Below are 20,297 nucleotides of genomic sequence, written 5' to 3'. Positions count from 1 at the left end.
TCAACTTCCTGGGGCAAATTTTTATACTAGAGTTGTTAACCCAGTTAGGAAAGCTGATGTTAAGGCTTCCAAATGGATTTTCCTCTCCATCTCAAAGTGAAATTTCTTTATTGTTAAGCCCCTGTTGTTAAGCCTATTATAGGTTAAACCTGCTTTGCACAGCAAACATCTTGTACTTGCTCAGGAGCCCCGAGGGATTTCCACCCATTTCCTGGGTGGAAAGGCGGTTATGATTGTTGTAAATCAGGTAGAACTTGGTGGAAAGCAATGGAAATTTGCTGGTGTGAAATTAACCTGATATAAAAATCGGGCCCGTTTTTGTTGGCATAATCAACTAATGATTGGAAAGCAGAGTGGTTAATCCATTGGAAACAAAGTCAAAAGATCGTGCTGTTCTTGGCTCTCCTACAAGTGTTCAGGATGGCCATGGGTTCCTGATGGAGGTAGATCCAGTCTTGCTCCCTTTGCAGCCACTGAGAGGAAAGAGAAATCAGATTTATCTCAGCTTTTTCAGGAACGGGCCATAACTTGATTGCCTCAATTTCCTCTCCTGTAAAGTAGGACTCGGAAAGTATTCGCCTCATGACATCATGAGATGGATGTTTTCAAAATACTTCTAATGAATGATTTTTAATGAAAAGTTGGCCGAAAGAATGAGCTCCAGTTGGTAATGATATCATTTGGAGTTCTGGCAGCTTGCTCCCTGTGAGCTGTTGAAAGCAATAAAAAGCAGTGGCTTTGGTACAGTTTGCAGATCACTCTGTTTGCTCTGTGTATGTAGAGTGTAAAATACATGTGAGTTTCTACAGGTAGTTTTGACACCATTTGTGCTCCCCAAACAGCACAAGCAGCATCAGCACTGCCCCAGGCTGTGGTACCTGGGGCATAGGTTACACAAAGTACATGGAGGGGCTTGGTGCAGGGGGACATTCCTGCAATAAAAGGTGGGGTAGGAGTGCAGTCCTCCAGCTACTCTTCACCAGCTCGTGGTGGGATGTGAGTGTGGAAAAGCCCACTCACTTTCAAAGGTCTTTACAGTATTAGCTCTGGGGGTACTTCCACATTTAGCAAATTACCTGGTGGTAAAATAGGTACAAGATGGCTTTTGGTTTAAGATGTTTGGCAAACCCTCACTTCTGTTTACTTTCAAAATACAACTTTCCGCCAAACTAGAAGTTATTTTGTAGTTGTGTGGAAAAGTGAGGAGGGCATTTCAGGGCAGTGGCACTTGAGGATCATGTCAAACCTATAAATAATACAGAGTCAGGGCAGGCTGTGAATCTGAGGGAAAAAATCATTAGAAACACACAACAGTTTGGATTGGAAGGGACCTAAAAGATCATGCAGTTCCAGCTATGCTGCCACGGGCAGGGACACCTTCCATTGGACCAGGTTGCTCCAAGCCCTGTCCAACACGGGCTTGAAAGCTTCCAGGGATGAGGCAGCTTCTCTGGGCAACCTGTGCCAGGGCCTCACCACCCTCCCAGGGAGGAATTTCTTCCCAATATCTAACCTTAACCATCATCACTAACATTTTCAATGAGATTTTTTTTCTTATTCGAAAATTTCTACCCGAACGTCATGACTTAAACTGCCTTTTTGCCTCCTTCAGGTATCGATCCCCAGCTTTCCACGTCCAGTCTTGGTATGATGAAGTCAAAGATTACACATTCCCTCATCCTCATGAGTGCAACCCGTGGTGCCCAGACAAGTGCACAGGCGCTATGTGCACACACTACACCCAGGTAGAGGACACCATTGTACCCAAACTCTCCACGTGTCCCAGCTGTGCCTGGATTGGGGTGATTTCCTTATTTTTCAATAACTGTATTGCCCTTGCAGATAGTCTGGGCCACGACCAACAAGATTGGCTGTGCCGTGAACGTCTGCAAGCAGATGAATGTCTGGGGAGAAATCTGGGAGAACGCTGTCTACCTGGTCTGCAACTACTCCCCCAAGTAAGGCAGAGCAGCTGGGCTCTCTCCAGCTCTCCCAAAACTGGCAGGTTGCTTAACAGGCCCAGGATCTGGGGAAGAGATTTCAGGCAGTCTAGACTGGTGGTTGTGGCTTTAAATTTTCTCTTTAGGCAGCAGCACAGGGCTGGTTCAAAACTACCGAGCGCTGCCTGGAAAACTGAATGAGGGGCCTGGGCCAGGCTGGAGCTTTGAAGTTCCTGCCACGGGAAGGGAAGGAGGAGCAGGAGGTGGCCAGGATGGAGCTGGCGTGTGCTGCTGAGCGAGGCTTGCTCTCTGCTGTCAGAGGGTGGGATGGGATGGGGTGGTGGTGAACGCCAAAAAAACCCTGAAATAACTGCATCAGTGAAAATCTCGCTAGCTCGATGGCTTGCTTAAATTGCAAAATGAAAATGACATTTCTTGCCTACTTTACAACCAGGAGAAGTTTCCCACCTGGCAATGGCAGTTAATATTTTCTGGTTTAGTGGCTAATAGCACAAACGTCCACTCCAAGCCCTTGGCAATTTAAAACTTCAAAACAAAATGAAATAGGGAAATTGCTTATACACAAACGGAGTGGCTTGGACAGCATCTGACTTCTGGGGATCATAGTGCAGAATAATGCAAAGGAAAAAGGTGTGTGGATGTAGAGCTGTCATGACCTCTCTGGGTGTGTTGTCTAAGCCCCTCTCCCCATGTCAGATACTCGTTTTGCTCATGGTTTGGAGTGGTTTAACAACCTGCTCCCCACGAGGGATCACACCATCTCCTGCAGAGCTCCCACAGCAGGCTGGGCCATTTGCACGTCATCCATTCAGGGCTGCTGAATGGAAAAATACTCTATTCCTGCAGTTTCTGCTTAATCTTTTCTCTCTGGCATCGGTGCACATTGTCCTCATCTAGCCTTATAGGTGGAGACAGCTGAAAGAGCAATAACCCAGGAGTTCGTAGCCATGGGCTTAACTCCGGCTCCTTCAACTTCCCTGGCCCCTAAAATTTGCCGGATAAAGTGCCAAAATGGGCTTTTATTTTCAGTAGTTTTTCTGAGAAAAATGCAGTAATCCACCGATTTATTTCTGTTTACACAAGATCCCTGTATTTATATTGGAAGATGATACAAAAGTGATACTGCACGCGATTTATTTATGTGTAAATATTTATTTGTATGTAATGACACCTAAAAATGTCATTTTTGGAGGTGACATGAGGAAGAGCATTTTTTTTTTTTCCTACAAGGCTTTCCTGGGCTTTTCATTTAGTCTTTGCTTAGTTGCTCTGGGCCAGGTGATGTTTCTGATCTTGGGTGTGGGTGTTTGGGTGCCTGATGGGTGCACGTCGCTCCTGTGCTTGCAGGGGCAACTGGATTGGAGAAGCTCCCTACAAGACCGGCCGTCCCTGCTCTGAGTGCCCCCCGAGCTATGGAGGAGGCTGCCAGCACAACCTCTGCTACAAAGGTAGGTGGTGAGGGGCTCGGGGCACCCTCTGGGACAGGGAAAACTGCTGAGCAAGGATGTGGAAACTTCTAATTAGAAGCAGCCAGAGCGTTGTGCACCTTTTAATTGGTCATCCTTGAATATTTCGACATCACGGCACGGGGGAAATCGTCAGCCACTGCTGGAACTGAAAATCCAGGAACTGCTTAAAATCTGGAGCTTGGATTCAGAATGTTTTCCTGGGGAAAATGAAAGAGCAGGGATGGGGGGGAAGCAGCTCTGAGCTTCCAAGGGTTTGGCTCGGGAGCTCCAGCGGGATTTTGAGCACTGGCAGGAGCGATCCCGTCCTTGCGGGGTTTGTTTGGGAAGGGAATGTTCTCCAGTGCTTCCCAGAGGTGACGTGGGTGGGCAGAGCTTGGCCGCCTGCCCTGCTCCTTCGGGGGCCAGGGATGGAGCCTTTTCCTCCCTCCCCACCTCGGTTTTCACGGCTGCAAAATGAATGCAGCAATTCCTGTCTCTCAGAGGAGAGAAGGGGATCCTGGATGGCTTTTCCTGACCTGTGGAAAGAAAGGTCAGGAGAGCAAAACATATTAATGTGAGCCCTCCAGTACAGCAGCGCTGTCCCTCAGCACGCTGGAGCTCCTGGGGTCATTTTTCTCCTCCCACATATTTGGCTTCAGAGAGAACTGGGCTCCTGGAAAGAGGCAGGTTCCCTGGAGACTTGCCTCAAGCGGATGCTTATTTTGCTGCAACCTGGTATTTCTCATTTTTCACCTTGTGGGGTTTGGGGGAGAAGCCCAGGGTGCAGGTGAGCTGCAGTGGGGAGAAGGGAAGGGATGCCCTGATGGAATATGTACCCTTCAACTAATTTGTGTTTTCCCTCTGAGGGAAGAGCTTTGTAGAAAACAGGAGCAGCAATATCAGCACTTTTTTTTCACTAATTAGTGGGGATCCTTTCAAATCTTTACTGTAAGATGCTATAAATGCTGCTTCATGCCCAGAGGAGCAGGAGAGGAGCAACCTCCCCTCACACTCCCTGGGAATAGCCCTGTGCTGCATCTATTGGGCATTTTTGATCTTTCAGCTGTTTCAAAGCAGATCCTTGTCAAACTAAATCACCTCCCTCAAAACATGAACCTGCCTGATTTCCCCACCACTGTGAACACACTGTAATTATTTCTAATCCTCTTTCCTAACCAGATTACCGTTATGAAGATCCCATCATGGGTGAGACAGATGAGACTAATGAAGTGGAAATTCCACAGCTGGCAGAGCAAAAGCCAGTGAGGTTCTACCCTCCAGAAAGCAAGCCCAGCAAATCCATCAAGCCCAAGAAAATCATCCCAGAATCCTACATGAGTAAGAAAACCTCTCTGTTTTTCAGCTTCTATGAGTTTTTAAGTACCTCAGAGGGAAGAAGTGTGGAAAGGGGTGAGGAGGCTCAGGGGAAAAAAATAACTGGGAGGATGTTTGAGTGGAGGGGGAGGTAATTTGTGTGAAAATTCACCACTGCTTGTAGCAGAAACCTGCCAGAAGTGGTGAGCAAAGCTTTCAAAAGCTGTTCGTGCCTTCTGCACATCAATCTGCAGCAGGTATTTGTTTGTTTAAGCCATTTCATAGAATCACAGGTCGGTTTGGGTTGGAAGGGACCTTAAAGATCATTTTGTTCCAACCCCCTGCCATGGGCAGTGACACCTTCCACTAGCCCAGGTTGCTCCAAGCCCCATCCAACCTGGCCTTGGACCCTTCCAGGGATGGGGCAGCTGCAGTTTCTCTGAGCAACCTGTGCCAGGGCCTCACCACCCTCACAGGGGAGAATGACTTCCTAATATCTCACCTTACCCTGCCCTCTGGCCGTGGGAAGCCATTCCCCCTTTCCTGTCCCTGCAGACCCTTGTCCAAAGTCACTCTCCAGCTCTCTTGGAGCCCCTTTAGGCACTGGAAGGGGCTCTGAGGTCTCCCTGGAGCCTTCTCTTCTCCAGACTGAACACTCCCAGCTCTCCCAGCCTGTCCATGGCAGAGATGCCCCAGCCCTTGGAACATCTCCTTGGCATCATCTGGACTCACTCCAGCAGGTCCATGTCTTCCTAATCTCAAGAAAATATCAATGTACCAAAGTTCCCCCTGCTAGGAATCAATTTACAAAATACTAGTTTTATTTCCCATTTAAAACACTCTGCACTCAGCAGTTCTTCACAGTTTTTCTGGGGTTTATAGTTTGTTTCCTCTTTATTTTTTGCTTGGGAAGATTTCTGAAGTTGTTTGTGGAGCTGCTGGTACTTCCTCAGTTGTTTTCTAACTGTTGTTAATTAAAAGAGACTTATTGAGCAAACAAGGTGAGGCAAGCCGACACATCCTTTTCAAGTTTATCTGCTGGAATCTGGAGAGTCTGTAATTAAATGGAGAATGAGACTCTGACTGCAGACCTCGGGCTGTAAATCAAAGCCTCCAGCTGTCAGATGCTTCTTCCTTGCTAATATTCCAGAGACACCTGTCTCAGGTGAAGAGCTAAAGAGGCACGAATTGCTCCAGGCTGGATAAAAGAAGATTTTTATCTTACTGCACCGAAGACCTCCAGGAAAGATGTGTGGAGGTCGTTTGGGAGCTGGCTGAGCTCTTTCCTTTTTAAACATTTATATATTTATTTGTTTATTTATTTCTCCCCAGCACAAGTCATTACCTGTGAAACCAAGATGAGAGACAAATGCAGAGGCTCAACGTGCAACAGGTAGGGTTTTATTGCTATTTCTTGGAGCGCTGTGGGAAAAAGTAATCTAAAGATTACTCAGTTGTTGCTGTACTGTGTATTTTTCATGACTGTCTAGGTGGATCTACTAAATAAACCAAACAAAAAAACCAACAAAACCCAACCAAAAACACCCTCTAAATTTCTCCTAATGCAAGCCCTCAGCCAAGCCCAGCAATAAGGTGATTTGGTTTATTTTATTCAGCCGTGATGACCCAGAGCTTCAGGTGGCCAAAATAATTTAGTAAATTTTGGCAGAGTCATTTTTTGAGCCTTTTTCATGCATTCCACTGCTGTCCAAGCCAGACCAATAATTCATGGCTTGTCCCCTCCCAGCCAGTCAAGAACTTCTGGTTAAGGTTTCTGCAAAGAACAGGACAGTTTATCACTTGGAGGAAAACCAAATCCACAGAATCTAAATATTGGGTCGGGCTCTTAAGGAGGGTGGAGAAACTGTTTTAAAAAGTAGCTATTTTGCAATCTTGTTTTTAAAATGGAAGAGTTACGTGAAATGAATGGAATGACTATTAAGTGGAGTCAAAGTCTGTTTTTCTTGAATTGTTTTTTGCCACCCTCAAAGATATATATCTTCACTAGGTACTTGTGCCCAGCTGGCTGCTTGTACAGTAAGGGAAAGATCTTTGGAACATTTTATTATGAAAGTGTAAGTACCTTTGAATAGCTCATGGATGTAATTTGTGGGGAGTTAGTGGTAATAACAGAAATGGGAAATGCCAACCATTCTGGTGTAATTTGGCTTTTCGTATTCTCCACTTGTGGTGCTGTAAAATGGTGCTAATAAAGATTATCTGTGTTTTCCTCATCTTAGTGATGAAATACAAAGGAGTTTGGGAAAGCAAAGTGATTCCAGACGTGATTTTTGTCATGAGTTGTCTTTAATGTGGACAGCCATGGAAAGGGAGGGATGGGGATCAATAGGCAGCTGTTCATTAGTGTGGGCAGCTTTTTATGAAAAACACTGTTAAATGTTGCAACCAGATAATATTTTGGGCTGATTTGCTGGATCTTGAGTTAGCAAGATAATTTATAAATAAAGCATGGCACTGTTTTGCCATCAAAACAACTTTTGGGGTGAATAAAGGTTGAAGACAAAAGTTTTTTGTGTAAAATCGAGTTTTCTTTCCCCATTCCAACTGTTGGTGTGTGACTGCATCACCCCTGCAGCTTCTGTGATTGCAGACAGCCATCTCCTCCAAGTGGTGTCAGCAGAAATATTTTGGGTTGGAATATTTTGTTGACAACTGGAAATATTTCAGACTGGTCGTTCACTTCCAACACTGCTTTTCTTCTAAATTGTATTTAAATGTATGGTTTTGTTATTTAAAAAAAAAAAAAAGCCATTCAACCAGGCAGTGCTTAAAATAATAATAGTAATAAAAGAATAAGGCTGTGCTGGGAGAGTAAGGTTTAACAACCAGATTCCAAAGGAGTGTACTCAGCTCATTTTCCACTTGGTGCTTTGGTGGTGGTTTAATTTCTCCTTCGCTTTTCGCCCAGTGGTTGGGCACATTTATTTCACACACTATTTATTTGTGCCCTTGTCAGTCATCAAGCATTTGTCGTGCTGCCATCCATTATGGCATCCTGGATAACAAAGGAGGACTGGTGGATATCACGAGGAAGGGGAGAACACCTGCTTTTGTGAAGTCCACCAGGAACGGCGTGGAGTCCTTTAGGTACGGCCTTCAGCGAAAAGTTTGGTGTGTGCTTTAAACACCAAATGTATTCGAGCTCCAAATGATGTTGAATTCTCTGTTGAGTAGTGATCCAAGTCATTCTGCTATGCTCATTTTTTGACTCTGTTATTTTCTTTGCTTGTTTTGCAGGAAAAGTAAACCTTCCAACGCGTTCATGGTTTCCAAAGTCACAAGTAAGTTTCGAAAGTTGAGGGGAAAAAATATTGTTGCTGAAGTTTTGTGGGATGTTTGAAAACATCACTCTTTTCCATCCTCTTTTTGAGTGGTTGTGTCAAATAGTTCTGTACCACAGCCAAACCCTGGAGTGGTGATCTAGGTGTGATCCAGAGCCCTGGAGTGATTGCCTACCCACTATGGGCAGCTCCACCACCTCATTTTTTCTGTGGGTATTTCAGAGGAAGGCACAGAAAATTGTGATAATGGGCCATTCCCAGCAGCATCTCCTGGGGATGGATCACGGTGGGGTCCAAACTTGAGCTGCAGTGTCATAAGCTGCTGATAGCAAAGGGATGGGAGATGAGCCATCCATGTATCAAAACCTCAGTCCAGTGTGAACACTTCCAAAAACTGAGAAAAAAAAAAGAAATAGTGGCTAATGTCCCAGTGCAATATTGTAATGAAACACATAATACACATGCAATTAGTTTCTAACAGTGAGTCATCACATTTCTGATGAGCACATAAATAAATACTGTGGAGCTCTACTTTTTAAACAATTCCCACTTCTGAATATCTTTGAAAAACTCCTCCTACACAGAATCATCACTTTGAATAGATCCACCTGAGCCATTTTCAGGGAGAGCTGTAGGGGTCAGGTTGTTTGGACTCCACACCTGGAGCAGTAGCAAAAGCACATGTTGTGGATCATCTGCTTTTCCCTTTTGGAAGCTGTGACCTTTTCAAGGCCATACTGTATTCTGGTGCCAGGATTCCTGCTGGAGAGCTGGGCAACCCTCTCCTGGGTCTTTGCTGCTGGTGTGGGAATGAGCAGCTTTCCCCTTGGTGCCCTCAGCTGGGTCTCACCAGATGTGTTGTGTGACTGTGATGTGTGCTTTCTGCAGCTGCCTGAGCTTTTAGGTCTAATAATTTGCCTCTCCCTGTTTCTCCTGGCAGCACAGACACTGGACTGTTACACCACAGTAGCTGAGTTGTGCCACTTCAAAAAGCCAGCGAGCCACTGCCCCAGGTAACCCAAACCCATCTGGATTCAGATTAAACCTGCTCTGCTCCAAAGAGAGTCAGCTTAACAGGGGATGCTGAGCTCCCTGAATCTGAGGGCTAGTGGGAGTAGAGCTGATTTTACTGGATGAACTGGAGGAGGGGGTTGGGAATGGCGTGTTTCCTCCTGCCACCCTGCTTTTCTTGCCATCACAACAGAAAACTCAAGTTCTGTTTTCGGATTGCTTCAGTAACGTGTAAGTCAGGCTACGGGATCCCATCCCTGCACACCCCAGTGCACAAGTGTGCAACTCCACACTCTGCCTTTACTCTCTTACAGGTACTAGTTTTGGGATGTGGGACTTTTTTCTACTTTAAAGAATGTTCTAGAAAGCTGCTCTTGGCAGGGCAGGGCAGCACAAACATGCAAAGACTTACATGCACAGCATTGTGCAAAACTGCAGGTGCTCCCCTTTGAAAAGGTCATAAAAGACCAATCCCTCTTTTACTGGTCTAAATCCCTCTATTTGCAGTTCTGCAGTAACAACCGAATGTCATCTGAGGGGAACAAATAATTAAATTCACTGTTGCCACCTGCAGACCAGATGCAGGCACTTGAAATGTCCCAGGAATGCAGCCTGCTTTCCTGTTCAGCCTCGGTGTGGAGAATAAATATGAATAACTTGTTTTCTAGGATTTATTGTCCAGCCCACTGCAAGGACGAGCCGTCGTACTGGGCACCCGTGTTTGGCACCAACGTTTATGCAGATGTGAGTGTGATCCTCCCCCTCTGACCCCGTGTGTGGTGATATCTGTGTCACAATGCTGGGGTCATGCTCTGGGATTTAGGGGAAAAAAAGCCAAACTCCCTGTGATCACTGTGGAGATGGGTAAATTGGGGATGAAGGCTGAGGTCAACAAGCTTGTGCAGCCCTTCTGCTCTCCAACACTGACTTATTCTTAAGGATTTGAAAGTGTCACTTAACAACTCCATGAATTGCAGTTAACAGGCTTGGGGAGCCCTTCTACCCTTCAACACCAATTTACTCTTGGACACTTGGGCACATCATTTAACCATTCCCTGCCTTATGGGCTCTGGCTGTGAAGTCATGGCAGCACTTGTCCACCTTTGCAAAGCACCTGGGGATCTACAGCTGTGCACCAAAGGGCTTTTATTATATACTATCACACTATAGAGCTGGCAAAGCCAGGCCTTCTTTCCCCTCCCCTGTCCACTTTTTGGGAGCTAAACAGCATTTCTGACAGAGCTCAGAGCAGTGGAAAGAAGGCGTGTGGTCTGCTTTTATGGGTTTGTTTTTCTAAACTCTGCTCCTGGGGATGAGCAGAGACTTGATGCTAAACTAGGCAGAGGCAGTTTCTTGAAATCTCTTAATATGAGGCCTCTAAAAACTGAGTCTCAATGTTTTTCCATTTGTAGGTGCCTGGTTGTTATGTTTTTCTCCTCCCTTTTCTTTCCCCTGTTGGATATTGTGTCCAGAAATTCCAGCTCCCTGGCTGCTCTGTGCCCTGTAGGAACGTGTTTTTTCAAAGCCCTGGGGGAAGCAAAGCTTGTGGACCCCCAGCTTGGGGTCACCTTGGAGCTTTGCAGACTCCTGAGGAAAAACCACCCTGCAGAAATCACACAGTGATTTTGGGAAGCAATTTTGAGAGCAATTTTTTTTAAAAAAGACACTATTTTTTTTTAATTTTGCCTGAGACCCCTATTTTAAAGGAAGAACTGCACAAACAGGTTGTCCTGGACTGGCTCAGGGGCAAATCCATCAGGCAGCTGCTGCCCTGCAGTACCTGCCTCCCTGTGTGCTCCCACCTGCAGGAAATGGGAAATAGTTTTCTCTTTTTTACTGAGGACAAAACTACCTCAGATTACCCCTGAATTACAAAGGTATTAGGGGAGGAGCAGCAACCCAGGCTGGCACTGCACTGACGCAGAAGGATTAGTGTCCTTTAATGAACCACGAGCTCCATTTCCTATCGTCCCTGCTGGGTATTGTTTCATAAATGGGGGCATGGATGGTGATTTGGGAGAAAACCAAAAAATAATAATGATAAAAAAGTATTTGGCCACTTCCTAGAGGGTTTGGTGAGCCGTTTTCTGGACTACTGGACTAACAGGGTGATGTGGGGGTGCTAAGAAAGCACTGAGGTGGTCAGGAGGGTGTGAGGTTGGCATAAAAGCAGGGGGAACCAGCTGGGAAAAAGAACTGGAGGTGTCTCTGGATGGGGCTGCAAAGAGTGAGGTGTTGATGCTGGGAGTGCTCAGACTGGGAAACTGAGAAGAGAAACACAACACCAGGCAGGGAGACTTTGGGGAAAGGGTTTCCCAGGGAGCACGGGCTGTGCAGAATGCTCTCCAGCAGGGGATGCTGGGAATTAACCCAAACCCACTGCTGAGGAATAATTAAAGCAGGCAAGGAGCTGGATGAGACAAGTGCTGGTTCTGGGAAGGGCTCTGGGAAACCAATCCATGTCTAGCGTGGCACCTTCATGGCCCTGGGGGGACTTGTGCTCCAACTCTGTCTTATTAAATAAGTTATCTAAAAGAAAGTGGAGCATTTGGCCCCATTTCCAGTCTGCAGTCCCTGCAAGGTGCCCTCTGGTCTTTTAACACCTTCTCTAATATATTAATTCACTAAATACTCAGGCTGATAATCAGTCTGAGCTGTGGTGACACAAATGCTTGGTTGGTTCATGGAACAACAGGATCCACTGTGCTTTTGACCCAAGATAGTGTTCACATTTATGTGGTCCCTGGAAGATATATAAATATATAAATTTGTTTTGCCATGAAGAAAACGTCTGTGACATGAGGAATTGATGGCTTTTATGGATAATTCTGATTTTTATTCAAGGGGCACAGGAGACCCTATCTCGGTTTGTGTAAAGGGATTTTTACCCATCCTAAAAGCATTCTGATCGAGTTTTTTGTTCACTTATCATTCTAAAATTATCTTGGATTGTGAGTTTATACATGGGTGCTTCTGGTGGCTCAAAATGTAGAGAGACATTGGCAGCCTTTGCTTTAAAAAGCAGTGCAGGGAATTGTTCATGGGGAAATAAGGAGTGGAACAGGGACTGGGACATAGAGGAGACTTAAATTTGGGGTTAACGAACAAAATGCAAGCAATATGCAATGACCCAGTGTTTCAACCCCCTGCCATGACCTTGATGCTGCAGCTCTGTGAACACCCACGGGTGTTTCTAAAGGTTGTAAGAGAGCTTTTGGGTTTCATGAGATGCTGTAATTTGTCACTCTGCCCGGCTCCTGGTGTGACATAGGCCTGAAGGGAAACCCATCCCCATCCCTGCCCAGGATGGGCATGGGAGGCAGGAAAGAACAATTCTCTGCTTTTGAGATAAGGTCTTTTATCCACAGTTATGCAACAATTGGTTGGAGGGGGATGGATCCACCCCAATAATGGGGCAGGTGTTTGTCACTGGAGCAAACCAAGTGGGGAGGCTCAGCTCTCAGGAAACACAAACTCAGTGATTAAACCAGTCACACTGATGAAGAAATTCTGGGTGATTAAGCTCATAGTCACAGAATATTGTTAATGACCCACTGTAAAGTGCACTGTCATTTTATAGTGGGTGCTCTGGAGTCCACTTTGTCAGGAAGTGCTCTCAGAGCATCCCAAGAGGCTTCACTATGGAAAGCCATTGTGTTGCCCATACAGCTGTTGTACTCCTAAATTTGGGCAGGAAGGCCTAATTCTTGTAGTATCTCATCTTCCAAAAGCTCTGCAATCAATTTATCAAAGCACAGCCCGGCCTGGGATATGAGAGGGCTCTAATCCAACACAGTGATAAGAGGAGGTTTGGGGTAAGGCAATAAAAAGTCTGTTGGTCAAAGCTTTGAGTAAGCAGCAGAACAGCAAGTCCTGGAAAAAAACCCAGGAATGCTTTGAACATTGTTTAGGATGTCTCCCAGTGGAGAAGGTTGCAAATTGATTCAGGACAGTTTAATTTTTATGAGCCAGATTTAGATTTACAGATTTCCCATCGCATTTCTAGGGCGGATTCACTGCGTATCTTCCAAACACAGCGTTCTCTTGCTCCCCTGACCATATATAGAAACAAAATACCAAACTGGCACTCAAAACTCAGAGAGCTGCCAAGAGATAGGCCATCCAAAGTGAAAAATATATAGGGGACAAGGCAAAGCTGCCATATATGGCTGTGAGAATGAAACAGCACAGTCTGTATTGTACATACAGTTTGCCCTTGGCACTGCTTTTGTGGTACTTGGATTTTTAGCCATCAGGGAGGGGCTGGGGTTGGGATTTTCACCTGCTGCAGTTCCCTGTGCAAAGCTGGTTTTTGCTTTGTGTTATTCTAACTTGTTCTATGTAAATCCTCTAGAGCTGATGGCCAAGTTTATACTGTGCCTCAGCCTTCTCTGCTTTTGCTCTCTTTTTCTGGATGCTTTGGGAGCTTAGTCATCAGTTGTTAGTGTTTCATGTTCCTCCAGCTCTTCTGACTCTGCACATCTTGGAGAGCAGGGGAATGATGTGCAGTAGAGGAGCTTTAGTCTTTCCAGAAGTGTCAATCTTCCACACTGGATTTTGTCTTACAGGGTAATACCTGTCCAAAAAAACTACACCATTCAATGGATACAGTCCTTCTATTTTTCCTAGAAAGAAGGATTTGAACTCTTCTGGATAATTAGTGGTCATTTACCTTAATTCAGGAAAAGAGTTTCCTTTTCAAGCAACTGTGTGATTAAACTCTGCTGAGGTGGCTGGTCTCTAGCAAAGAGTTTCACCTCAGTGGTTTCTCTGGTGCTGACCCAAGAGGCCCTGGCTGAAAAGTTGTCCTCAATTCAACTTTGACCCAGGATAAGGTGAATAAGTGTGGATTTAGATTGGATATTAGGAAGAAATTCTTCCCTGTGAGGGTGGTGAGGCCCTGGCACAGGTTGGCCAGAGAAGCTGTGGCTGCCCCATCCCTGGAAATGACTGGATAGATCCTAGAGCAACCTGGTCTAGTGGAAGGTGTCCTTGCCTATGGCAGGGGGTGGGAATGAGATGATCTTTAAGGTCCCTTCCAACCCAAACCATTCTATGATTCTGTGATAGTCTCCCAAGTGCATCTCCACCTCAGAGAGGAGCCATGGAAAGGCTGCTTGTCCTCTGCAGTGACAGTAGATCTTTTTATGAAGTACCTGCAAAATCTGCTCCATGACATCTTTTATCCCTAGTTGGTCCAAAAGAGGGACAGAATTCTTTCATAACTGTTTCTTTTTTTATTCCCTGGTTTTCCTTGGTGTGGGTGGAGATAGTAAATGTCCATATAGAAAATATGGAGAGTGTGTAAGTTAAGATAATTAAATGTTTTTCAGAGCTCCAGTATCTGCAAAACTGCAGTGCATGCAGGAGTCATTTCAGATGAAAGAGGTGGCTTTGTGGACGTGATGCCTGTAGAAAAGAAGAAGAGTTACGTTGGCTCCTTAAAGAACGGCGTCCAGTCGGAGAGGTGGGATTTTTTTTTCCTTTGTACTTTCCTCTTATTTTCCACACTGAGTTCAGTAGCGTGTTAAAATCAGCAGATATCAGCTAGGAAGGCTGGTGGATTGGAAATATGTGACTTCAGAGTGCCACTGTGGATTTGGAGCCGCCAAACAAATAGAGCGTGTTGTCCTGCTCTTACCTTCCCCGAGTGAGGAGCTGCCCTCAGATCCGTGTGAAAGGCGGGGGATATGGTTAAGACTTGTTTGATACTCTTACAAGTCCACATTAATACATTTTGCTGTGCCTTTGAGACATTAAAAGCTAGGCACAGGTGTTTTTTCAGCTTTCAGCCTGGATCATGTTTTCAGGCTCATGATTGGAATTTCCATTCCGTTCTGGGGTGTGGGATGCACCTCTGTGTGTTAACTCACGTCCTCTATTCTCTTGAAGAACAGTCTCTAAAGAAACATGAGTAAAGTAATGCTTTCAGAGATGATTAAACACTTCTTGAGGATGGATTTGCCATCCTGGTAATTTTTTGTAGTTTCTTCTAGGCCAACCTTGCTGGTTTCAGCGACCAGTTGCAAATCACTTCCCAAATCCCTCACCTCCTGATGACCAAATCATGAGCTCATTCAGTCCTTTCTAATTTGAAACTCCTGTTTCAACCTGTGATGCATTTATTTTGGTCAGATATTGGTGTGAAGGTACTAATTTCTCAAAGCTATTCTTGCAAGTATAGAATTTCCCACTATTATGGGGGGTTTTGATCACTATTAACTTTGCCTGCTCTGTGCAGTTCCACTTTTATAAACACCATAAGAAATCCTATCAAATTTGCTGGTTTTTTTGTACTAATGGATATCCCAGAATGCTGTGGAGCATCTCAGGAAATAAAAATAGACTAAGAGAACAAAAATTTGGGTGTTAAATATGTTTGTGGTTTTTTTAGTATAGATCTATCAGGGTCAGCATTTTGCAATTCTGTGATTTGCAATTCAGTATATGGGATTTAGGTGAAAAACCTTCTGTTCCTGTGAGGTGCTGGGTTTTTTTTAAATTTTATTTCTGTCTTGTATGCACTTATATTTTATATTAACAGATAACTTTTAACTTGGATGGCAAACTGTGCCCTAGCTAAGAATAAATCCCAACACTAGCAGGGATATGCAATATGAGCAGCCAGTGCTGATCTGGGAGGTGAGGGAAACCAAAGACGTTCTCGCAGCAGGGATGACCAGGAAGATTTGGAAAGTGTTATTTACACTCAGCAATAAGGAACAGCTTCATGCTGTGAGATCCACCAGACTGTGAAATAGCTTTTCAAAGATTAAGGTGAACACTTTACCCTATGGGACATTGGAAGTAACCTTTGGTAAAGATACGCACCCAAACGGGTATGGGAAAAATTACCTTTAGGATTTACTGTGTCTCCATTCTTGCTGGAATGTTTATTTTGCGGGAATATGGAATTTTGTCTTTTTTCCTGGGGCTTTTCAGCCCAGTAGGGCTGAAGAAATAGGACTTGGGGATAGAAACACCCTCTTGCCCCCATGCACACAATGACATGGAATTGGAGTGGCTGGAGACACTTCTGTAGATTGAATATCCATATCTGTAGTCATTTAAGGTGAGCTGATCTGGCTACTCCCCTTGTTAGCTCTGGGAGACAGGCCAGACAAGCCCTGGGAACCTGCCAGCCTATTTGACAACTTTTTTTTTTAGGAAAACGTATTCCTCTTCGTGCCTGAATCTCTGCATGAAAGAGCACAATGTTCCTTGTATACAATCTAGGGCTGTAAGAGGGGCTGTCACCTTCTAGCTCCTTCTGTTGGCATTAGCACTATAGATTTGGATTGAAAACATTAACCAAAGGTGAAATCACGGATTTGTGCCTCTTCTTTTTCATCCTTTATCTTTCTCCTGCTCCTGGTAGGAGTGAGATAGGAGAAATTTGGAGTGGCACTGGGTTGATCTCACTTTGGGTCATGCAGTGTGTTCATTTAGTTCATTCTATGTGTTTTGTTTTTTTTTTTCTGTTTCTGCAGCTTGAAGAATCCTTCAGATGGCAACGCTTTCCGAATTTTTGCCGTGAAGCAGTAAATTCCTAGGGAAGGTGCAGGTTTCTTTGGGAGAGGGCTCTGTCGACCTCCAGGAGACGCGAAAGCTCCTCTGACGGCATCAGCTCTGACCGTACCCTCCTTGCCGATCTCTTTCAGGGAATTCTAAAAGAAAAGGGACTCATACCAAAAAAAAAAAAAAAAAAAAAAAAAAAAAAAAAGACAAAAAAAAAAAGACCCCCCAGGTTCTGACTCAGCTGTTCTGACTCAGCTGTTCTGACTCAGCTGTTCGCATCTCATCGCACCCGTGCAGCGTTGTATCTTTTCGTCTCGTGTTTTCGTTTCTCTAGGGGCATTCAGCAAGGACAAACTGTTCTAACTTCCAATTTACGAGAGGTGTGCTACACAGAACGGCGGTGGCTCAAGGGACAGCAGGTGTAGGGATCTCAGCCTGGCCCTGGATGGCATTTTTAGGGTGTGGAGCATCTACTGTGGCGGGTGTGGGGACGTGCGTGGCCGAGCAGACTGAGAAGTGAGCAACCGTCCAGGCGCTGGACACTTTGAAACTGGTTTAGAAGTTGCATTGCTTGGGGAGAGGATGGGTTTTGAGAGAGTGGTTTTGTGTGGTTTCTGTGCAAAAGAAGAGATAATTTGGTCTTTTCCCAGTGAGGGGGCATGCACCAGCACTGCTGTGTAAGGCGGCTGGGGCATCATGTTGAGTGACGGTGTCACGTTTGTGGGAGAGGACATTCTTTGACAGCCAGACATTGAGGTTTCTGGGGACTGGAGTGGGGGTGTAAAATGGTGGCAGAGAACCTCGCTGCAGAAAATGAGGCCACCAGGTAATCAAAGGAGCAGGTTTAGTGTTTGCTGGTCAAACACTCACAGGTATTTTGCAAGCCTGGCAACTTATGAGAAGTCAGTGAATCGAGGCTCCTGTGCTGGCACATCTCATCCTATATTCCATGCCATTTCAAGTACAGTTAAATGCAGTGTATTGTTTTATACAGCAGTGCTGGTTGTTTTATCTGTAGTAGTTATATAGTGATAAAATTAATCTTATTTCTGCTAGGAATGGTTGCATCCGTGGGAAGCACGTTCACTTTCCCTTTGTGAAGCCCCTTGTGGTGTGTGCAGTTCTGAGACTTCAAAGTTATGGCATAAATTGGGGTAGATTAATTTTTCCTGTCCACTTTGTGAAGCCAGCAGATCCCCACTGCCGGTGTAAATGCTGTACCTGGGAGCACTGGCTGTGCAGGATGGTGGGTTTTGCCAGACTCATAGGTGTTGTAACTATGTTATTTTGGATTTTGGTAATTATGTCTTGACCTGCAGGCAAATGCATTTCAAAGCCAGGAGAAGGGCCTACCATGACCTGCTCTTCTAAGGCAGAAGAATATTCTCTGCTTTATAATGGAAATGAATTTTTAGAGTTGGTCTAAACACAAATCTGGTGGTGTTTTGGTGTCTACACATGACTTCATTAGTCATGAGAAGACAATGTCAACTGTAGTTCTTCCATTCTTGTAAATGCAGAGTTCTTCTACTCAATAACTGAATGATAATATTGTGTAACAAATGGGGAAATATTTCCCTCTATTTGGCATATGTCTCATAGCTGCTCTTACACTCTGAGTATGTTTGATTTATTTTAGACAGATACAAGAGCCATCTCTTCCAGCTATTTCAAAACACAGACCAAAAACATTTATATGATTAAGCACTTCTTTAATTCAGTAAACACCATGAAATCAGCAAGGAAATGACATTTAAATGGCATTTATCACTCAGTTTGTCTCACCATTGGGGATTATTTCTCTGTAAAATCTGAATTTGGAAAGAGACCTTTTGCAAAACATGAAATTGGAGCTTCTTTGCATCGTCTCCAAAAGTACTGCACAGAAAACCTACCTTTGGGGTGGATAGAGAGAAGTGACTCTGTATGTCGTCTCTGTTTATGTAGTATCTTCCTCTAAGATGTACAGTATTCACTTTAGATAGGAAAACTGAGCTATTTTTTTTCTTACTGGGTAAATTGATGTTAAAAAAAACAGCTGGAACATATCTTAGAGAAGCTGCTGGTTGGAAGCATTTGAGATGTTGGCAGTGAGATAAAGCTTCCCTGTTTCTGCCCGCTGTGAATAACTGGGATAGACACGGTCTGGTTCAAGCCCATCCAATGAATCTGGGACCATCACGGGCCAAATGGCAGCCACGGGGCTGTTAATTGAATTGGAAAGAGTAAGAGATGCAATCAGGGTCATGGGGACTGCAAGAGCACATAAAACACCTTGTAGGATCCCACCTCCCTGATAATCACGGAGGGAAGGTGATGGAAAGAAATGTGAGGGCTCTTGGAGTAAAGCCCAGGGGATTATTGTGAGCACATAAAAATCCAAACAGCTTGGGATGTATCTACCTGATGGAAAGGGGACAAGGGGAGGGTTATTATTCCAACAGAAGTGTCCAAAAACGCTTAATTCAAGTAACAATTGCGTATTTTTATCTTCAGCCAACTGGTTTGGATTTTTTAGAAACCGATGTTAATTTAAGTCTGTATCTGTTTATTTTTATATTTGTTGTACAAAAGAGAAATTGTGACTTTACCACACAAATATTATTCGAGGTCCTGGGTGCTACTCATTTAAACATACCTCCACCAGAATTAGGTGTGATCAGGTCCTCCGAGGCGGTCACGATATATCGATGACTTGCAATCACGTGTGCTAGCTGTTCACAAACAGGTGGGACGGTTTGTAGCCAGATATTTACTGATTTTATTTCTGATGCCAAAACATGCCTCAGCCTAATATATTTCAGTGCAGCTTAAAGATGCATCAGGTCTTTGTCTCGCCAGATTCCTCCTTAGCCCCCAGCTCAGCAGACCTGTGGGCAGGTGCCAGCTTGAAGCACCCACGTTGGGTCTTGAAGCGAAGCTGAGGCTGCCTGGTTGTACTTTGCTGATACATTGATTTTTTTTTTTTTGAAGGCAAGCAAACCTCCAGAAAACCAGGGCAAAAGCTGAAGCTGTGGCTGGTGAGCTGGGGGAGGGGCGGGGGTGTCTGTTGGCTCCATTAATTTCTCCATTTTTAAGACACTCAGCCAACAGCCGATTGAGGAGGCTCCAGTTGGTCAGTTGTGCAGTCTAAATATTTAGGGCCAGTTCATAGAGTTGCTTCTTTTTTTTTTTTTTCTTTTTTTCTATGAAAAATGATGTATTTTACTTCCTATGTATAAAAGTTACTTGTAAATTTTCGTGTGCCTTTGCATGTTTTCCAAGGGGCCGTGTGGTTGTTTATAAACTAGATTTTTTTTTTTTTTCTAAATACAGAATTGTAAAATATCTTTTTCCCCCCCTTCCATTTTATTTTGATTTCTGAATTATTTGTGAAATAAAACCTTCCCAGAATGAATGCTTCCCTTGTCTTTAATGCTCAGCCAGAGCTGGGTTTGTGTTTAGAAGAGCTATTTGGGATTACTCCTGGGGACTAGAGTATCCCTTGGAGACCCCAAATGAGATTGGGTTGTGCAGAGTCTGTTCCACAAACAAATAAATTAAACTGCCCAATACCCAAGCATTAAAAGTCAGCCTTTACCCCACCAAAAATAAGATGTATCCTTTAGTGAACCATCCTGAGAGTAAGGGAAAATCACTGTCTTTAAATCCTTGCAACGCAGGGGCTGAAGTAGATTAAAAAATCTACTAGTTGGAAAATGCATTTAATGAATTAATGAGGTAAAATACAACTGAGGGGAAGT

At 44.5% G+C, this 20,297-nt stretch overlaps 1 protein-coding gene across 3 annotated transcripts in view; it reads left to right on the top strand.

Annotated features, from left to right (window-relative positions):
- The window catches only part of CRISPLD2 (cysteine rich secretory protein LCCL domain containing 2), a 34,652-nt gene extending 14,701 nt beyond the window's left edge, over positions 1-19,951 (top strand). For all 3 annotated transcript variants that reach the window (XM_050311094.1, XM_050311093.1, XM_050311095.1), the window contains 12 exons: positions 1,613-1,745; positions 1,843-1,958; positions 3,309-3,409; positions 4,589-4,747; positions 6,056-6,116; positions 6,732-6,798; positions 7,701-7,831; positions 7,982-8,025; positions 8,966-9,038; positions 9,705-9,780; positions 14,370-14,503; positions 16,527-19,951. In XM_050311094.1, coding sequence (XP_050167051.1) covers positions 1,613-1,745; positions 1,843-1,958; positions 3,309-3,409; positions 4,589-4,747; positions 6,056-6,116; positions 6,732-6,798; positions 7,701-7,831; positions 7,982-8,025; positions 8,966-9,038; positions 9,705-9,780; positions 14,370-14,503; positions 16,527-16,581 — 1,150 coding nt within the window. In that variant the 3' untranslated portion in view covers positions 16,582-19,951. The remainder of the gene's footprint in view (positions 1-1,612; positions 1,746-1,842; positions 1,959-3,308; positions 3,410-4,588; positions 4,748-6,055; positions 6,117-6,731; positions 6,799-7,700; positions 7,832-7,981; positions 8,026-8,965; positions 9,039-9,704; positions 9,781-14,369; positions 14,504-16,526) is intronic.
- Positions 19,952-20,297: the final 346 nt, after the last annotated feature.

Source organism: Myiozetetes cayanensis, unplaced genomic scaffold (assembly GCF_022539395.1).
Source record: "Myiozetetes cayanensis isolate MyiCay16 unplaced genomic scaffold, myiCay2020 scf16, whole genome shotgun sequence".
Classification (NCBI taxonomy): domain Eukaryota; kingdom Metazoa; phylum Chordata; class Aves; order Passeriformes; family Tyrannidae; genus Myiozetetes; species Myiozetetes cayanensis.
Note: the sequence above shows the minus strand (reverse complement) of the source record. Positions and strands in the feature narration are given on the sequence as shown.